Below are 18586 nucleotides of genomic sequence, written 5' to 3'. Positions count from 1 at the left end.
GGGTTTACACACTGGCGGCCCGGTAGTCAAGTGGTTAGCACGTCGGCTTCACAGTGCAGAGGTTCGATTCCAGCGCCGGCCTCCCTGTGTGGAGTTTGCATGTTCTCCCCGGGCCTGCGTGGGTTTTCTCCGGGTGCTTCGGTTTCCTCCCACATTCCAAAAACATGCATGGCAGGCTGATTGGACGCTCTAAATTGTCCCTAGGTGTGAATGTGAGCGTGGATGGTTGTTCGTCTCTGTGTGCCCTGCGATTGGCTGGCAACTGATTCAGGGTGTCCCCCGCCTACTGCCCGAAGACGGCTGCGATAGGCTCCGGTACCCCCGCGACCCGGGTGAGGATTAAGCGGTTCGGAAAATGGATGGATGGATGGGTTTACACACTGTGCTTTATTGCAGGAAGGCAAGGCCAGTACAAAGTTGCATGGAATCAACGAAGCCATGACCGTATCTTCTTGCCTCTTGGTCATTTTTAACAACGGCTCTTCAACACAGCGGCAATGATTTTCTTTGAGGACTTCAACCTCTATCTCAGCCAAAAGTAGTGTCGTTCCAGCTCATGTTGCAAGGATCCATGTCCACAAACTTAATATAAATCCTAAAAATGTGCAAAAGTACAATTGTTTTGATGAGTGTGGACAGTGAAGAAAGAATAGCGCGCACACTTTAGTCACCGTATAAACTCAACTCAATGTATTTGGTAACATTACCTGTCAGGAGATATGCCCAGCTGTTTGTTGAGCAGTCCACACAGTAGTTTAGAGTATTGCTTGATTTGATCACAGCTGATATTTTCATTGCTGTGAAAGGAACAGAGTGCACATGGATCTTCCTTTCCACCGATCATCATGACTTGATCTGGGTGGACATGCACGGCAATGAACTAGAACATGAAAAAAGTGACAAACATTATGTTGGGGGATAACCATGCTCATCATCGGGTAATCGATTTGTATCATTGGTTTTGTCATACCTGATCGGGTTTGCCCGTGGCTGTCACGTTCTGTCCGAAGCGATAACTATCGCTTCGTACAGAACAATGAAAATAAAGAGTTGGATCCCCGGAAAACAGACAACGAAAGAACCTTGTCAAAACAAAGAGTGTCTTTAATGACAAAAACAGAAAGAGCCCGACAGGGAAAAAACGGTAACACAAAACGCTGGTCAAATAAGGACCAGGGGAGAAAATAAGGAAACAACCGAAAACGCTCGCCAAAAAAAACAACGTGCGAGGAACTACTGAATAGGCAATATAAGAGAATACAATTTAGTGACTTGTCGCGAATGGCAAGAGTAAAGGCCGCAAGGCAAGAAGGCAACGAGTAATCTATAATCGAGGAATTAGCACGAGAAAGCAATGGCACGGCGTGGAATTCTCCGGCAGCGAGATGACTGTCGGAGTCTCTTAATAAAAGAGGGTAATCAGCCCGAAATTACGGACAGGTGCGCGGATGGCGGGGGAGAAAACCCGCCACCTGCTGGCGGACACGCGACGTGACAGTACCCCCCCCTCAATGGACGCCTCCCGGCGGACTACCCGGCTTGGACGGATGTGCAGCGTGGAAGTCGCGCAAAAGGGACGGATCAAGGATCCAGGAGCGAGGCACCCACTGCCGCTCCTCAGGCCCGTAGCCCTCCCAGTCGACCAGATACTGGAACCCCTTTCCCCTGCGCCGAGAGTCCAGGATGGCACGAACCGTGTACACCGGGTCACCGTCGACGACCCGCGGAGGTGGCGGCGGCGTGGGAGGAGGAGCCAAGTCACTGGAAGACACGGGTTTGAGAAGGGAGACGTGGAAGACGGGGTGAACCTTCATGGTGGGCGGCAGCCGGAGCCTGACTGCAGCTGGACTGATGACGGCCTCGACCTCGAACGGTCCAGTAAATCGGGGTCCCAGTTTCGCAGACGTGCCGGCCAGCCGAAGATCCCTCGTCGCCAACCACACCTTCTGTCCTACCACGTATGAAGGAGCCGGGCGCCGGCGACGATCCGCGATCCGCTGGTTCCTGGCCGCCGTGCGGGACAACGCAGCCCGGGCCTCCTTCCACACGCGATGGGCCCGCTTGAGGTGGTGCTGCACAGAGGGGACCTCCACCTGCCCCTCCTGGGACGGGAACAGCGGCGGCTGGTACCCGTAGGCGGCCATGAAGGGGGACCTACCGGTGGCAGAAGAGACGAGGGTGTTGTGCGCGTACTCCACCCAGGGTAAGTGGTCGACCCAGGATGAGGGACGGTGAAGGCACACACAGCGGAGGGCCGCCCCCAGATCCTGGTTGGCACGCTCGGCTTGTCCATTGGACTGGGGGTGGTACCCCGAGGTCAGACTGGCCGTGGCCCCGAGGGACCGGCAGAACTGCTTCCAGACGCGGGATACGAACTGGGGCCCCCGGTCCGAGACAATGTCCAGTGGAATGCCATGGAGACGGAAGACGTGTTCGACAAGGAGGTCGGCGGTCTCCAGCGCCGACGGCAACCTGGACAAAGGAACAAAATGAGCCGCCTTGGAGAAGCGGTCCACGATCGTGAGTACGACAGTTCGACCCCGGGAAGGCGGGAGACCCGTGACGAAGTCCAGGGCGATGTGGGACCACGGGCGAGGAGGAATGGGCAACGGCTGGAGCAGTCCCGCCGGCGGCTGATGGGACGACTTGCCGCAGGCGCAGGAGGTGCAGGCCTTGATGAACTCCGTCACGTCGTTGCGGAGCTCCGGCCACCAGAAACGCTGGGCGACGAGTTGCACAGTCCGGTTCACCCCGGGATGACACGCCACCTTGGACCCATGTCCCCACTGCAGAACTTCCGATCGTAAGGAGGGAGGTACGAATAGCCTCCCTGCTGGGCACTCCGTCGGCACCTGAACCCCCTCCAGGGCTGCCTGGATCCGCTGCTCAATCTCCCACTGGACGGCCCCCACGACGCACCGGGTCGGGAGGATGGTCTCCGGGGATCGATCCCTCCCCGCAGGCTCGTGGAGACGGGAGAGGGCGTCGGGCTTGGTGTTCTTAGACCCGGGAGAGTAGGTGAGGATGAAGTCGAACCTGGTGAGGAAGAGGGCCCACCGGGCCTGACGGGCGTTCAGTCTTTTGGCGGAGCGGAGGTAGGCGAGGTTCTTATGATCTGTGTAGACCGTAAAGGGCTCCTTTGCCCCCTCGAGCCAGTGCCGCCACTCCTGCAAGGCGGTCACAACTGCCAACAGTTCACGGTTGCCCACGTCGTAATTGGACTCGGCGGCACTGAGTCGACGGGAGAAGAAGGCGCAGGGGTGCAACTTCTGGTCGACCGGAGAGCGCTGGGACAGCACAGCCCCCACCCCCGAATCCGAGGCGTCCACCTCCACGATAAAGGGGAGATCAGGATCAGGGTGCTGTAGTACGGGGGGACTGGTGAACGCCGCCTTCAGGTTTGCGAACGCCGCATCCGCGGTCGGATCCCACTTAAATGGGGTTTTAATGGACGTAAGGCGGGTTAAGGGGAGCGCCTTCTGACTATAACCGCGGATGAAGCGTCGGTAGAAGTTGGCGAACCCCAGAAAGCGCTGCAGTTCCTTGCGATTGGTTGGAACCGGCCAGTTAGTGACGGCACGCGTCTTAATGGGGTCCGCCCTTAACCTGCCCTGTTCAATAATGAACCCTAGGAAGGAGATGACGGGGACATGGAATTCACACTTTTCTGCCTTGACGAAGAGCCGGTTCTCCAGTAGACGTTGTAGCACCAGCCTAACGTGTTGCTGGTGCTCGTGTAATGACCGGGAAAAAATTAAAATATCGTCAAGGTAAACGAAACAAAAGATGTTAATCATGTCCCTTAGCACATCATTGATTAGGTTTTGGAAAACGGCAGGGGCGTTGGTGAGCCCAAAAGGCATAACCAAGTATTCAAAATGACCCAGAGGGGTCTTAAAAGCCGTCTTCCACTCGTCACCCTCCCGGATGCGAACCAAGTGGTAAGCGCTGCGCAAGTCTAATTTGGAGAAAATGGTGGCTGACTGTAATGGGGCGAAGGCGGAGTCCAGCAAGGGTAGCGGGTATCTATTCTTAATAGTTATCTCGTTTAATCCCCGATAATCTACGCAGGGTCGCAGGGTCTTGTCTTTCTTCCCTACGAAGAAAAAACCCGCCCCTAACGGTGAACGCGATGGTCTAATAAGACCTGCGGCGAGCGAGCTGTTGATGTACTCCGTCAATGCCTCGCGCTCGGGTTGGGACACCTGATACAGCCGCGAGGTCGGCAACGGAGCGCCCGCCTGCAGGTCTATAGCACAATCGTAGGGGCGGTGTGGAGGCAAAGAGTGGGCACGATCCTCGCTGAACACCTCCTTTAGATCCCGATAGCAATCCGGCACTCCGTCAAGGCAGATCTCCTCGGGGGGTGTGACACGTTCATGCTTCCCGACGGCCGATTGCAGACAGTGCTGGTAACAGTACTGGCTCCAGCTGTCTATCGCTGGGCGCGCCCAGGAAATCACGGGATTGTGTGTCTTGAGCCAGGGTAACCCGAGAACGATCGGGGCGTTGCGAGACCGCATTAAGTAAAAACGACGATGTTCGACATGGTTGCCGGACAGTAGAAGTTTCAACGGCTCCGTCCTATGCGTAACTACCGCCAGGAGACGCCCATCAAGATCACAAACCCGCTTCCTATCTATCAGCTTCTCCACGGAACAACCCAGCTCGGATGCGAGATCGGTGTCCATTATGCAGTCATCTGCCCCCGAGTCTACCAGAGCCCGAACCCGCCACGACCGGGACCCCCCTAATATCTCCCCCTCGAGTTCGAGTCTGTTGGGGTGACCGGGCCGCGAGTCGACTCGCCTAGACTCGAAGGGAGGCGCGCGCGGTCGTGACTCACAGTACTCCTGGTGGGCAGGGGGTGACGGCCCCGGATGGTTGGTTGCGGCGTGAGGAGATGGTGGAACGCCGTCAGTCGTCGCTCGATCGCTGAAACGACGCTTTCTTTCCCCCGTACCAGCGTCCCTGCCTCCCAGCTGCACCTGTTCCTCCGTGGGTGTTCGTCGGAACTGGGGCCGCTCACCCCCACGCTCCCGGCTTCGCTCCCTCAGGCGATTGTCCATGAGGAGGGAGAGGTCGATTAATTCCTCCAGGTTGGTGCTGTGGTCGCGGGTCGCCAGCTCGTCCTTGAGTTGAGGGTTTAGTCCACGGCGAAACAGGCCACACAGCGCCCGATCATCGTATCCACTCTGGGCGGCCAGGATCCGGAACTCGATGGAGTAGTCCGCTACCGATCGCTCTCCCTGGTGGATGGCGAGTAACCGGCCCTCTGCCTCTCTGCCCCGCACGGGATGATGGAACACCCGGCGGAACGCAGCCACGAAGTCGGGGAACGAAGTACGGAGATTCGGCTTGGCGTCACTTGTCGCAATCGCCCACGATGCTGCCGGACCTGTTAACAGACTCATGACATAAGCCACCTTGGCGGCGTCATTAGCATAGGCAGACGGCTGTTGGTCAAAAATGAGAGAGCACTGGTGGAGGAAGTGTCCACACTGCCCGTGCTCGCCCCCGTAGCGAGGGGGGTGTGGAAGCGATGGCTCCCTCGTCATAATGGGATATGAGGGGGGCGCTTCGGGAATGATAGAACGAACCCCGGGGGGAGATGGTCTCCGCTCTTCCACCCGGACCAACCGAGGTTCTAAATCATTGTACCGATGAGCCAGCATGGAGACCGTGCCACGGAGTTCCCCAATGGCTTGGCCCTGCTGACTCATCTGTTGCTCTTGTCGGGAAAGAGCGGACAAAATTTTTTCGATGTCTGCGGGATCCATGGTGGCCGGAGAATTCTGTCACGTTCTGTCCGAAGCGATAACTATCGCTTCGTACAGAACAATGAAAATAAAGAGTTGGATCCCCGGAAAACAGACAACGAAAGAACCTTGTCAAAACAAAGAGTGTCTTTAATGACAAAAACAGAAAGAGCCCGACAGGGAAAAAACGGTAACACAAAACGCTGGTCAAATAAGGACCAGGGGAGAAAATAAGGAAACAACCGAAAACGCTCGCCAAAAAAAACAACGTGCGAGGAACTACTGAATAGGCAATATAAGAGAATACAATTTAGTGACTTGTCGCGAATGGCAAGAGTAAAGGCCGCAAGGCAAGAAGGCAACGAGTAATCTATAATCGAGGAATTAGCACGAGAAAGCAATGGCACGGCGTGGAATTCTCCGGCAGCGAGATGACTGTCGGAGTCTCTTAATAAAAGAGGGTAATCAGCCCGAAATTACGGACAGGTGCGCGGATGGCGGGGGAGAAAACCCGCCACCTGCTGGCGGACACGCGACGTGACAGTGGCTTTAGTCAGCTCCTCAGTAAGTTCTGACAGCAGAGTCTCCGGCAGGTTGTTTTTGGCAAAGTTGGTGTTAACAACAAAAATCGGCATGATTTCCTCATGTAGTGTCTTCTGGTTCCTTCAAAACAAAACTGATTGAGGTTCAGAAGCTGCATGGAGGTAGAAGACGAAAGGCGGAGCAACTTCTTTTTTTTTGTATGTTTGTTTTTTGGAGGGAGGCAGGAGATCTGTTTGTAACAAAGTTAGTTTTAATGTAATTTTAATGTAATATAGTCATTGATAATTATAATGCCTCAAGTGGCAATGTAACTGGCACTCTGCATTGCATTTGTGTTGAACACCACACCGAGAAGCAGATAATACATCCGACCATCCATTTTCTTCAGCTCATCAAGTGTCTGGTCGTGAAGACAGCATACCGCCTTTACCTTTATGGCATTTTTCCTTAAAAATGCCATCAACTGATTTCAGAGATGTGTTTCTCAATACATTATAGAAGTTTGAAGGTAAATGCTGAAAATGTGCAAAGACTGGGAACAATGTTGTACTCAGTTGTGAAAATGTAGTGCTCAAACATTTGTCACCATTCCAGTTTGCTTTTTTTTTTTTTTTTTTAGGTTTGGCTGGAATGGTGTCACGTTACAAACTGTTTACGAACAGTTCGTAACAAGAACAGACTACTTTTCAATTCCTTTTTCAATGTAATTCTAGTGTATTTCAATATTTTATAAATATATCAAAATTTATCAACTTAATTCTGATTTTTGTAATTTTCTTGTAGTACTCTCTTGAATTTGTTTTTGAACTCAGCAAGCGAGTTACTCATTTTCAGGTCCGTTCCAAAATTGTTCCATAGATTTACACCTATTACAGATACACTCCTTTGCTTTATGTTAGTTCGTGTTTTGGATTTTTTGTATTGGTCAGTACCCCTTAAATTCTAACAGCTTTCTCGAATTTCGAAGAGTTTCTGGTTGTTTTGGCAAAGGAGATTATTGTGTGCTTTGTACATTTAATTGGGCAATTTTGAAGTCAACCAGGTCATAACATTTCGTTGTATTTAATTTGATAAATAGTCAATTTGTGGGTTCTGCATATTTGGATCTAGTGATTATTCTGATTGCTTTTTTTGTAGTTTTAGAACAGGTAGTGTGTTTGTTTTACTGCAGTTTCCCCATATTTCTACGCAATAGGTCATATATGGAAGTAATAATTAAGAATATAATGTATGCAAATATCTCCTATTCAGCACATATTTAGTTTTATGGAGGATCCCGATGGTTTTGGATATTTTTCTTTTAACGTTATCTATATGTGGCTTCCAGCATAATTTTGTATCTACTAATCCAATAAATTTATTGTCATAAGCTTGTTCTATTTCAATTGAGTTTACCTTAATTTTAACTTGGTATTTGATTGGTCTCGTGCCAAAAACAATTTAGTTTATTCCAAGTTAAGTGATCATTTATTTCTGTCGAACCAGTTTTTTAATTTGTTTAATTCATTTTACAGTTTCCAGAAGCTGTTTCATATTTTCTCTAGAACAGTAGAACATTGTGTCATCGGCAAATAGGACACATTTAAATTGTTTTGAGACCTTGCAGATATCATTTATATATAAGATGAATAGTTTTGGACCAAGCACTGAGGAACTCCATGAGTGATTTTCAGTTGATTCGTTTTTTTATTGTTGAGCTGCACATACTGATATCTGTTTTCTAAATAACTTTAAATCCATTTATATGCTACACCTCTAATGCCATATTGTTCTAATTTATTCAATAATATACTATGGTCTATTGTATCAAAAGCTTTTTTTAGATCGAGAAAAATCCCAACAGTAAATTCTTTGTTATCTTTATTAGTGGCTATTTTTAGTAATAATTATGAATCCATCATGAGCCTTTACATGCAAAATGATACATGTCAAGCATATCTTTAGACACTTTCACTGCTTGTTTCTCCCGATGAATTGTGACTTTTTCAAATGAAGGGAGATGGAAGAAGCTTTAGACCGGAGTATCAAACTCAAGGCCCGGGGGCCAGATTCGGCCCGACAAGTCATTTCGTATGGTCCGCAAAAGTAAATCATATATCTCAACTTCCATGATCCTTGGTAAAGTCTGTAGGGAAATGTCAAATTGTCATGTGTAACAAGTAACATTTAAATTTTGCTGTAATTTGGTTACTCTGTTTACGCCACTTGCACATTAATTGAGCAAACAACAAAGAAATAGTTGAACAAATTCAAAAGTCATCACCGTGTCGTGCACAAATAATAATACGATGATGATTAAAAATTTATTCAGTTTCACTGTCGTAACGGGCCTCCGAGGGAAGATATAACACCAAAGTGGCCCACGGCAAATATGAGTTTGACACTCGTGCTTCAGATAAACAGATGAGTCAGTTTTCTGAATTGGTTTAGCACAAGAGAAGATATGCAAAATGTGTATCCCAAAGCCACAAACATCAGGTACAGCCACAAAAAGACTGCACTGTAATTTCTACAACACTGCATATATAGTTGTCCCGAAAAAGACTGTTTTCACATTTCTACTTCTGTCTTTTGTTTATTCTCGTTGTGCTATTTACTGCTGGCTTTTCCTTTCAATATTGCTATCAGTAGGTTTGTCGAGAAATTGCAGGACAAAGAGGAAACGCAAAAATGTGAATATTGTCCAATCTCTTGCTATCAATCTTCCACACACAGTAAGACTGGTTACACTAACAATCGTGCTGGAGGGGTGGGGGGTGTCCTTATTTTGCCCCTTCCTGACCAAAGATATCAAACGGCGCACCACACACACAATACGACCAAAACTGTTAAATGCCTGTGGGGTTTTTTTTGTCTGCCAAGGATTAAAAATAATGTTTTAAATTTGGAAAAATCCTGATCTGTACCCATCTTAAAATTTACAAATTAGAATAATGCTCATTAAAACTTTAGCCGAAGTTTTCATCAGAATATCACTCGAGTACACCGCTATGTATTGACAACATTTTTGGTTTGGTTTGTTTATTGAACATAAAACATACAGTAATAATTTGACAAAAAATAAGGTAGATAAAATAGTAAAAAGAAAGAAATCAGTGTTCATTCAACACAGTTATTATGTTCGAGGGAGTAGGAAGAAGTAAAAAACGTATGTAGTTCTACCCGGTTATGTGTTTATATCTAATAAATCATTTTTATATCAATCAGAAAAGAAAGTAAAAAGAAAGAAGTCTCCATTAAGGCTCATACTTTACCCTTAACTGTGATATTTTTACAACTTTTGGTTTGTTTCGGGATTATATACATCCTCACCCTGGCACTCTTGTGTCAATTTTCTCCTGTATTCATAATGGATATTGCAATACCTTTCTCTATTTATCAACTTAGTTCTGATTTATCATTATATTTAATGTTTAGAATTTATCATTTTAACTCTGATTGATGTAGGTTGTTTGTACTATTTTTTTGAATTTGTTTTTGAACTCAGCAAGGGATTTACTCATTTTCAGTTCCGTTTCGAAATTATTCCACAGATTAACACCTTTGATAGATACACTTCTTTGCTTGATGTTTGTTCTTGTTTTGAATTTTTTGAATAAGTTGGTACCTCTTAAATCATAGCTGCTTTCTCGAATTTCGAAAAACTTCTGAATGTTTTGGCAGAGCAGGTTATTGTGTGCTTTGTACATTAATTGGGCGATTTTAAAGTCAACCAGGTCATAAAATTTCATCGTATTTGATTTGATAAATAGTGGATTTGTGGGTTCCGTATATTTTGATCTATTAATAATTTGATTTTTTTTTTTAAGTTTTAGAATAGGGAGTGTGTTTGTTTTGCAGGCATTTCCCCATATTTCCACACAGTAGGTCATATATGGTAATAATAATGAAGAGTATAATGTGTACAAAGATCTCTTATATAGCACTTCCTTGGTTTTGTAGAGGATCCCTACGGTTTTGGTTATTTTTCTTTTTACGTTATCGATATGTGGCTTCCAACATAGTTTTGAGTCTATTACTAATCCAAGAAACTTGGTTTCATACGCTCTTTCTATCTCAATTGAGTTTACCTTAATTTTAGCTTGGTGTTTGATTGGTCTCGTGCCAAAAACAATTAACTTCGATTTTTTTCAGGTTAAGTGACAATTTATTTCTGTCTAATGGCTTTGTTTAATTCGTTTTCTACGGTTGTCAAGAGCTGTTTCAGATTTATTCCAGAACAGTAGAAAGTTGTATCATCAGCAAATAGGACACATTTAAATAGTTTTGAGACCTTGCAGATATCATTTATATATAAGATGAATAGTTTTGGACCAAGCACTGAGGAACTCCGTGAGTAATTTTCAGTTGATTCGTTTTTTTATTGTTGAGCTGCAAATACTGATATCTGTTTTCTAAATAACTTTTTATCCATTTATAAGCTACACCTCTAATGCCATATCTTTCTATTTTTTTCAATAATATACTGTGATCTATTGTGTCAAAAGCTTTTTTTAGATCTAGGAAAACCCCAACAGTAAATTCTTTGTTGTCTATATTAGTGGCTATTGCTTTCACAAACTCCATAACTGCCATTGAGGTGGTCCGTTTTTCCCTGAAGCCATATTGATTCTCACTTAACAGCGCATGCTTTTGTATAAAGCTATCAAGTCTGCGAGAAATTAGTTTTTTTTTTTTAATTGTGGTAGTAGTGATATTGATCTATAATTTGTAAACAGATGTCTTTCTCCGCTTTTATAGATTGGAATAACTTTAGCAATTTTCATCGTTGTTGGAAAGATACCAACTTTGAATGACAGGTTGCATATGTGCGTGAAAGGTCGCACTGCCTATTCTATAATCTGCTTTATTATTGTCATATCAATATTAAAGCAATCAGTTGACTTTTTATTTTTAATTTTTTTTGTCATATTTGATACTTCTTCTTGTTTTACAGCAGTAAGGAACATCGTGGAGGAGTTTTTCTACGTATCTATCAATTTCAAACAAGTTTGTTGGATCAGGAATTTGTTTTGCTAGGTTACTGCCGATGTTGACAAGATACTCATTAAATTCAGTTGCTATTTCTGCAGTTTTTTCCATACTACTATTTTTGCCTTTGATAACATACACTGGATAAGCCACCTTTTTAGGACTATTTCTGATTACTTGGTTAAGTATTTTCCATATTTCTTGTGTGTTACTTTTATTATGCTCTAATAGTGTATGCTAATGATCTCTTTTACTGGTTCTTATAATATTTACTAGTTTATTTTTATAGGTCTTCTATTTTCTTTCTGCTTCTTCAGTTCTCAATTTTAAAAACAATTTACTGTATATAAATTGTTTTTCTTTTCACATGTGTTTTCTATGCCTTTCGTTATCCATGGCTTACTTGGGTCTTTATGCTTTTTGGAGACTTTAGTTAATGGAAAATGTTTATCATATCAGGAGATTATGGTCGACTGAAATACTTCAAACGCTGTATTTGGGTCTTCGTTTGAGCAGACCTCGGTCCAGTTTTGCTTTTCTAGGTCTTGCTTAAAAGCATCGATGGAGCGTTGGGTTCTTCGTCTTATTTCTGTTATGTGAGTTGTTGACTTAGCTTTTCTATCAAAATAATTATAAAAAAACTGCAAAGACGGGTAGGTGGTCACTTATGTCATTAATGAGAAGTCCACTTTCCATGTTATGATCAATCTTATTTATAAATATGTTATCTATTAATGTGGCCGTGTCAACTGTTATTCTGCGAGGTTTCAGCATTACTGGGAAAAGGCTGTTGCTATACATAGTATTTGTGAAGTCAGTTGTTTTTTGTGACCATTTCTGCTTGGCTTTCGACGAAGGCGGATGCTTTTTGCACATCTCCCCTGCCCTCCCACCTTTTTTTCCCTGCTCGCCACTTACCGGTAGTCTTTTGTGCTGTCTTTGTCCAACTTTTTTCCCCTCGCCTCCTACCGTGTTTTCATCCGAAGAACTAACCATGGAATTAGTTGGCTGGTCTCTCGATGTAATCAACATTTTTTCAACGGAAAGAGCAGGCAGTGGGGGGCCTGCTTGCCCTCCGGGGACACTTGCTGCCGGATACGCCCTTGATCCATGGAGAAAGTGGAGACCGGTGTGCCTGACAGTACTGTCCGTGGAGGATGTGGAAGACATCTACATCATTGGCCTTTTGATAACAGGTATGCTGCTGTTTGGTGTTGGCAGCTTGCTGTTCTATCGCAAAATTCAACCGACGGGAGCGGCTCTATTGGAAGTGAAGAAGCTGCCGGTCACTCTGGATGGCTTGGCGCGAATGTCTAACACTCAGACTCAAGCGGTGACTGAGCTCAACCGCAATATTGTTGCGACTTTGCGGGTTTGGAGCGACTCCGCGCGATTGAAAATACCATGGAGACGTTGGAATCCACGCTGCGAAAGAATTTTCGGATTTGAATGATTGGCGCCAGTGAGAGATACAGATCAAGGACTCAAGGCTGTCTGGAATTGTTGGCGGCCGTCTTTCTAAAACAAACAACGCTATCTGGCCTTTCCGCTGGATGGAAATAGGCATGGAGTCTAGGGCCCCCACCACCACCACCCCTCCTTCTCGGCCATGGACTTTTAAGCCAAGACTTTCTTCATGATGAGCAGTTTTCGACGACGCAGCTATGACCTGTACAAGCATACACATACACGACTGGACAAGTACACGCGCATACACATCCTTGTTATCACCGTCTTCATCGCTCCGATTCTTTTTCCCCCGTGACATGGTTTGATAATGCGGAGCACAACGGCGAACCGTGCAGCTGGTCATTGTTCGGCCGCGTCGCGGTATTGACTTGTTGTAACTCTCATATGCTTATTCATGTGCTAGGGTCTTTTTTTTATCCTGGACTTAAATTATCCTCGGAAGAGGATAGTTCGAGCATGGTTTTTTTCCCTCTCCCTACCCAGCGTTTTTCCTTTCTGAATTCTGATTGTAATTTCCCGATTGCGGGACAAATAAAGGATATCTTAATCTTAATTTGGGTTTAATAAGTCAATGTTAAAGTCACATATTATTCGTGTTTTCTTATCGTTGTAGTAACTGAGCATATCTGTTAGTTATACATGTATAGTATAGTATAGTAATACATGATCCTGGTGTCCTATAGATGCAACTTATGATATTTGATGCCGTTTTATTCATAATATGTATTTCAATGGTTAGACATTTCATTAGGTTTTCTATTGTGTTTGTCAATTTCTCAATTTTACTGCATTTAAATGCTTTGTCTACATATATTGCACCCCCCCCCTTTTTTGTTTTCCCTATCAGTTGCAAACATTTCATAACCTTCTATTTCCATTTCACTTGTTTTATCTTCATCAAGCCAAGTTTCTGATATGACAATTATTTTAAATTTATTGAATTTAGTCAGGTATTCTTTGATTTTTGTGACGTTTTTATAGAGACCTCTACTGTTTAAGTGTATTACTGAAAGTGCATTTTCCAATTTTATATTAGTGTTGAATTGTTCATCCAGGTAATAGTCAGAGTTTGTTACCCTTTGTTTGTTCTTGAAGACGTTATTGTCTGGGTCTAAATTGTTCTCGGGATCGAATGGCTTATAGTCAATATCTTCAAAGGGTTGGAAGTCCATGTTTTGGGGATGTGAATTTCCCGCTCCCTCGCGGTCGTCATTGGCTCCCTTGCTGTCGTCACTCGCTCTCTCGCTGTCATCGCTGGCTCCCTCGCGGTTGCTGGCTGGACATCTCCTGTGTCCCTCGTGGTCGCTGACTCCCTTGCGGTCGTCGCCGACTCCCTCACGCGCACTGAGTACAAGAGAGTCATTCGCAACCCGGAGAAGGCATGCACCATTTTTCCGACCGAGGAGCATGGCCTCAGATTTGGAGGTGCTGATTGTCATTAAACCACTTCACTCTTGCTGCAAATTGCTCAAGCCAGATGAATAAGACAAAAGCTACATAGCATTTGCCACAGACATCCCAAATTCTATGGTCACGAGCTATGGGTCGTAACCGTAAGAACGAGATAGCGGATACAAGCGGCCAAAATGAGTTTTCTCCGCTGGCTCTCCCTTAGAGATAAGGTGAGAAGCTCGGTCATCCGGGAGGGGCTCAGAGTCGAGACGCTTCTCCTCCACATCGAGAGGAGCCAGATGAGGTGGCTTGGGCATCTGATTCGGATGCCTCCTGAACGCCTCCCTGGTGAGGTGTTCCGGGCATGTCCCACCGGGAGGAGACCCGAGGAAGACCCAGGATACGCTGGAGAGACTGTCACCCAGCTGGCCTGGAAACGCCTCGGCATTACCCGGGGAGAGCTGTTGCTGAGTCTGGGCTTCCCTGCTAAAGCTGTTGCCCCCGTGACACAATTAGAGAAGGGGAGACATTGAGAAAACAATTTTCCGTACTACCAGATGTGCTTTAATGCAGGTGGGAAAGATGTATGTGAAACTTTACTGACTAGACAAGTGCCACGTGGTCGATCAATTAGCTATTATCGGGTATTTTTGTCTTCTGGGGTGTTTTTAATGACAACTCTTCATTACAGCTGGAACGATGTTTTCTATGAGGACCACAACCTCTATCTTAGCCAAAAGTCGAGTTGTTCCAGGCCACATTGTGAGCATCCATGTCCACAAAATTGATATAAATCCTGAAATAGACAAAAGGAGAGATTGTGGTCATGAAAGATGAACATCATCATGATGATTGTTGGTTAGCATACCTGTCAGGAGAAACACCCAAGTGTTTGTTGAGCAGTCCACACAGTAGTGTAGAGTACTGTTTGTTTTCAGAAGGGCTGATCTTTCCAATGCTGTGAAGGGAGCAGAGTGCACACGCGTCTCCCTTTCCTCCAAACATCATCATTTGTTCTGCGTTGATTAGCACAGCAATGTACTGATGTATGAAAAAAAGAGACAAAACATGGGTGGATCCCTCAATTAAGATCACACATGAGGTCTTCCATTTGTACGAAAAGCATGCATGAACTGTTAGAAATGCAACTCTTGAGGCACTGAAAATGTCATCAAACGGATGGATCACTTTGCAAAACGATAGATGGGTCTTTTCAAGAATTGAAGGGAATTTTCTGTCTATTAAAAAAAATAAAACAAAAATTAAAAAAGAGTGCTAAATATGACTACAAATAGCAAATATCTCTTGAGCACCCCCTGAAGTAGCTTTTCCCCCCCAGCCCCTCTTGATAACCATTTTACCTGAGATGGGCATTCCATCCCTGGGACAGAACGGTCCTTCCGTCCGGTCCGGACGTCCATTTTTGAGACAGAGGACAATATTTATTTATTTATTTTTTAAAGGACAGACTAAGCAAGAACGGAATTGGATTTTCATCCATCCCTTTAATTGTCCCTAACCGGGTTAAGTATGTGGTGTCAGAAGTGTGTGCGTGTGTGTGTGTGTGTGTGTGGGGGGGGGGGGGGTCAAAGTAATTTTTGTCAGGGGCCACATTTTAGTTACTGTTTCCCTTGGAGGGCCGTTATGACTGAAACCAAATAAAAATGTCAAGAACAACGGTTTAAGTTACTGTAATGAGGGGTTTGGTTACAAGAAAATGCTTACAATATGTCTCATACTTATTACGTACTATACGAAAAATTTAAATTTGGGAAGAGATTTTAGCAAGCATCTTGCAAGTTGACATGCTTGATTTGCTTCCTCTGGCCACATAAAATGACATGGCATTCAAATCAACCATTCTACATGGTCTCAGAAATGGACTGGTTGCCTTGTTAACAGAGAGTTCATTTAATCTGACAATTTCTAACCCGAAACATTGACGTCCATGTTTGAATGCACGCAGTGGGTATTTTCACACAGAGCGAAGAAACATATCTACTGATAGCTGTGACACATGGCAAAAAAAAAACCAGATCACGGACATGCGTTCCAGCCACATGTCGTGATAAATAAATAGGCAGAAGCTTGTCAAATTGAGTGAGTATGACATTGTTTTACCTGTGCAGGCTTGCCCATAGCTTTAGCCAGCTCCTTGGTAGCTTCTGTGAGCAGAGCCGGCGGCACGTTGCCTTTGGCCACGTTGGTGTTAACTACAAACATCGGCATGATTTCCAAGAAGAGATTTCACGGTTCTTTCAAAATACCAAACTATTGCAACTCTCACTGGCTGAATGATCGGTTCCGGATGCCGAGCAATAGGCCACGGAGTCATAGACAAGTGTTCAAAGATGAGGCGTTGTGAGGAAGGTCGCCAGTTACTGCAACACGTCTGCGTGTCCGCCATATTTAATGTGCCAGATGCGCCCGTAATCAATTGATTACATAGACTGATTCACTGAACCCAACCACATAAAATATTAATATATTGAGGAATAATGGGCACTAAAAACAAAGTATGTCCCTTTTGATCTGATGATTATACATGTTTACTGTAAACACCAACAGAGTCACAAATTTGCAAACACATTAAAGCTATCCTCTATTATTGTCTATTTGTGTGCTCAAGCCAAAGTGTCAAATGTAATAGTATCGCTTTGGCATCATCTTGTGGCATCTATGGGCAAAGGAAATCCGTTGAAATAAGAAGGGGGCAATTAGCACGGCTTGATCTGCCCTCAACACCCATCTTCAAAAGGGTTTACACTATATGAACACGGCTGTTTTTGTATAAGTTTACAGCGAGGTAAATTTCGGAATTTTTAATTTTTTATTTTATTGCTGATTTTTCTTTATTGATGAATTTTGAAATCAGCACGTATAAAAGGTATTTGACTGATTTGTGTCATAACCAGATCCTGAAATGTGTATGTAACTACCAGCGACATTATCACTTAGAGTGTAGGCTTTTGTTGCCAGTGGTTTAGACATTAATGGCTGTGCGTTATTTTTAAAGGGACACTAAATTTTCAGTAATTGAAGCGAATCATTTCTCCACTATTTACCCATGGACATCCATCCATCCATTTTCCGAACTACTTATCCTCACGAGGGTTGCGGGTGTGCTGTGTAGTGATGTGTCGTTCGCGAACAAGACGGCTCCCAGAGCCGGCTCTTTGAAGTGAACGATGGGAGCCGGCTCCCACCTCATTGGGAGCCGGAAGGGGAGGGTTTTACACACACACACACACACACACACACACACGCGCGCGCTGCAATTTAGAGAAGTGGGAGGGGTTAGAGTAGAGACACACACAGCAACACACTAGCAGCACGCGAACAAGACAGTTCGCTAGTTAGTGAAAAAAAACAACACGGTGGAAAGTGGAAAGGTGAGAAAATGGATAGGAAACGCAGTGAAATATGGACTCATTTCAATTTAATTGATAGTTCAAAGGCAGCGTGTAGACTGTGCAAGGTTAAAATATCCCATAGATCAGGCTCCACAAATAACATGCACAGGCACATCAGAAATGTCCACCCATCAGTACAATTTGAAGAGAAAAAACAACCAAGGGAACCAGCTATTAATGAAGGTGCTAGTGTGTCTGCAAGTGTTGCTGCTGCTGCAATGTCACAACTGCCTAGATGTACAACCCAGAGCTCTATGAGCCACTTTATGCAAAAAGCTATAAAACCAGCAAAACACAACACAATTGACGAGGAACTGGGTAAAATGATTGCAAGGGATTTTCATCCATTTTGTGTTGGCTGTGTGTTGTCGCAACATCTGTCCCCATCAGAGAGAATCTTCTCCAAAACAGGGCAAATATTAACAAAGAGGAGAAACAGGATCAACCCCTCAAAGCTGAGGCACTTGTTTTTTCTTCATGCCAATCTTCGCTAAAGACAAGCTAAAACCTTTACCTGGACTTTTTTTCTTTTTGTTTTACAAATTTTAATTTATAATTTGTTGTGTGGTATTCAAAGCTTACTTATATTTTACTGTAAATAGTTAAAAGCTTATAAATATACACATTCAGAGATTGGAACTTTTTGACGACCTTGTTTTGAGATGGGTCTTTGTACTTTGTTTTTATTTTTGTAGCACTCAATGTTGAGTATGTTCAGAAGAATATAAATAAAGGCATATAAATAATAAATATTTGATATAATGTCTATTTTTTGCATTAGTACTTCATTTTACACATAATATTACGTTATTTTTGGTATTAAATTAATTTAAGCAACAAAAAAACCGAGGAGCCATTTGGGAGCCGAAAGAGCTGGCCCTTTTTAGGGAGCCAATCAAAAGAGCCGGCTCTCTAAAAGGAGCCGGAATTCCCATCACTAGACTGCTGTGGCCTATCCCAGCTGTCTTTGGGCAGTAGGCGGGGTGCACCCTGAACAGGTCACCACTTGCTAGCTAGCTGCAGATGGATCAAAATGTG

The 18586-nt window shown here is 44.5% G+C and overlaps 2 protein-coding genes across 2 annotated transcripts; both read right to left on the bottom strand.

Annotated features, from left to right (window-relative positions):
- Positions 1 to 375: 375 nt before the first annotated feature.
- Positions 376 to 6909, bottom strand: LOC127603962 (macrophage migration inhibitory factor-like). Its single transcript, XM_052070707.1, has 4 exons — positions 6309 to 6909; positions 971 to 992; positions 708 to 880; positions 376 to 595 (listed from the first exon to the last, which is right to left on the bottom strand). The coding sequence occupies exons 1-4, from the start codon at positions 6392 to 6394 to the stop codon at positions 529 to 531; spliced, it is 348 nt and encodes a 115-aa protein (XP_051926667.1). The 5' UTR covers positions 6395 to 6909; the 3' UTR covers positions 376 to 528.
- A 7767-nt stretch (positions 6910 to 14676) lies between these two features.
- On the bottom strand, positions 14677 to 16485 carry mif (macrophage migration inhibitory factor). Its single transcript, XM_052070698.1, has 3 exons — positions 16257 to 16485; positions 15004 to 15176; positions 14677 to 14931 (listed from the first exon to the last, which is right to left on the bottom strand). The coding sequence occupies exons 1-3, from the start codon at positions 16362 to 16364 to the stop codon at positions 14865 to 14867; spliced, it is 348 nt and encodes a 115-aa protein (XP_051926658.1). The 5' UTR covers positions 16365 to 16485; the 3' UTR covers positions 14677 to 14864.
- Positions 16486 to 18586: the final 2101 nt, after the last annotated feature.

The sequence above is a fragment of the Hippocampus zosterae genome, chromosome 1 (assembly GCF_025434085.1).
Source record: "Hippocampus zosterae strain Florida chromosome 1, ASM2543408v3, whole genome shotgun sequence".
NCBI classification, from domain to species: domain Eukaryota; kingdom Metazoa; phylum Chordata; class Actinopteri; order Syngnathiformes; family Syngnathidae; genus Hippocampus; species Hippocampus zosterae.
The sequence above is the reverse complement of the archived record's forward strand: the minus strand, read 5'-3'. Positions and strand labels throughout refer to the sequence as shown.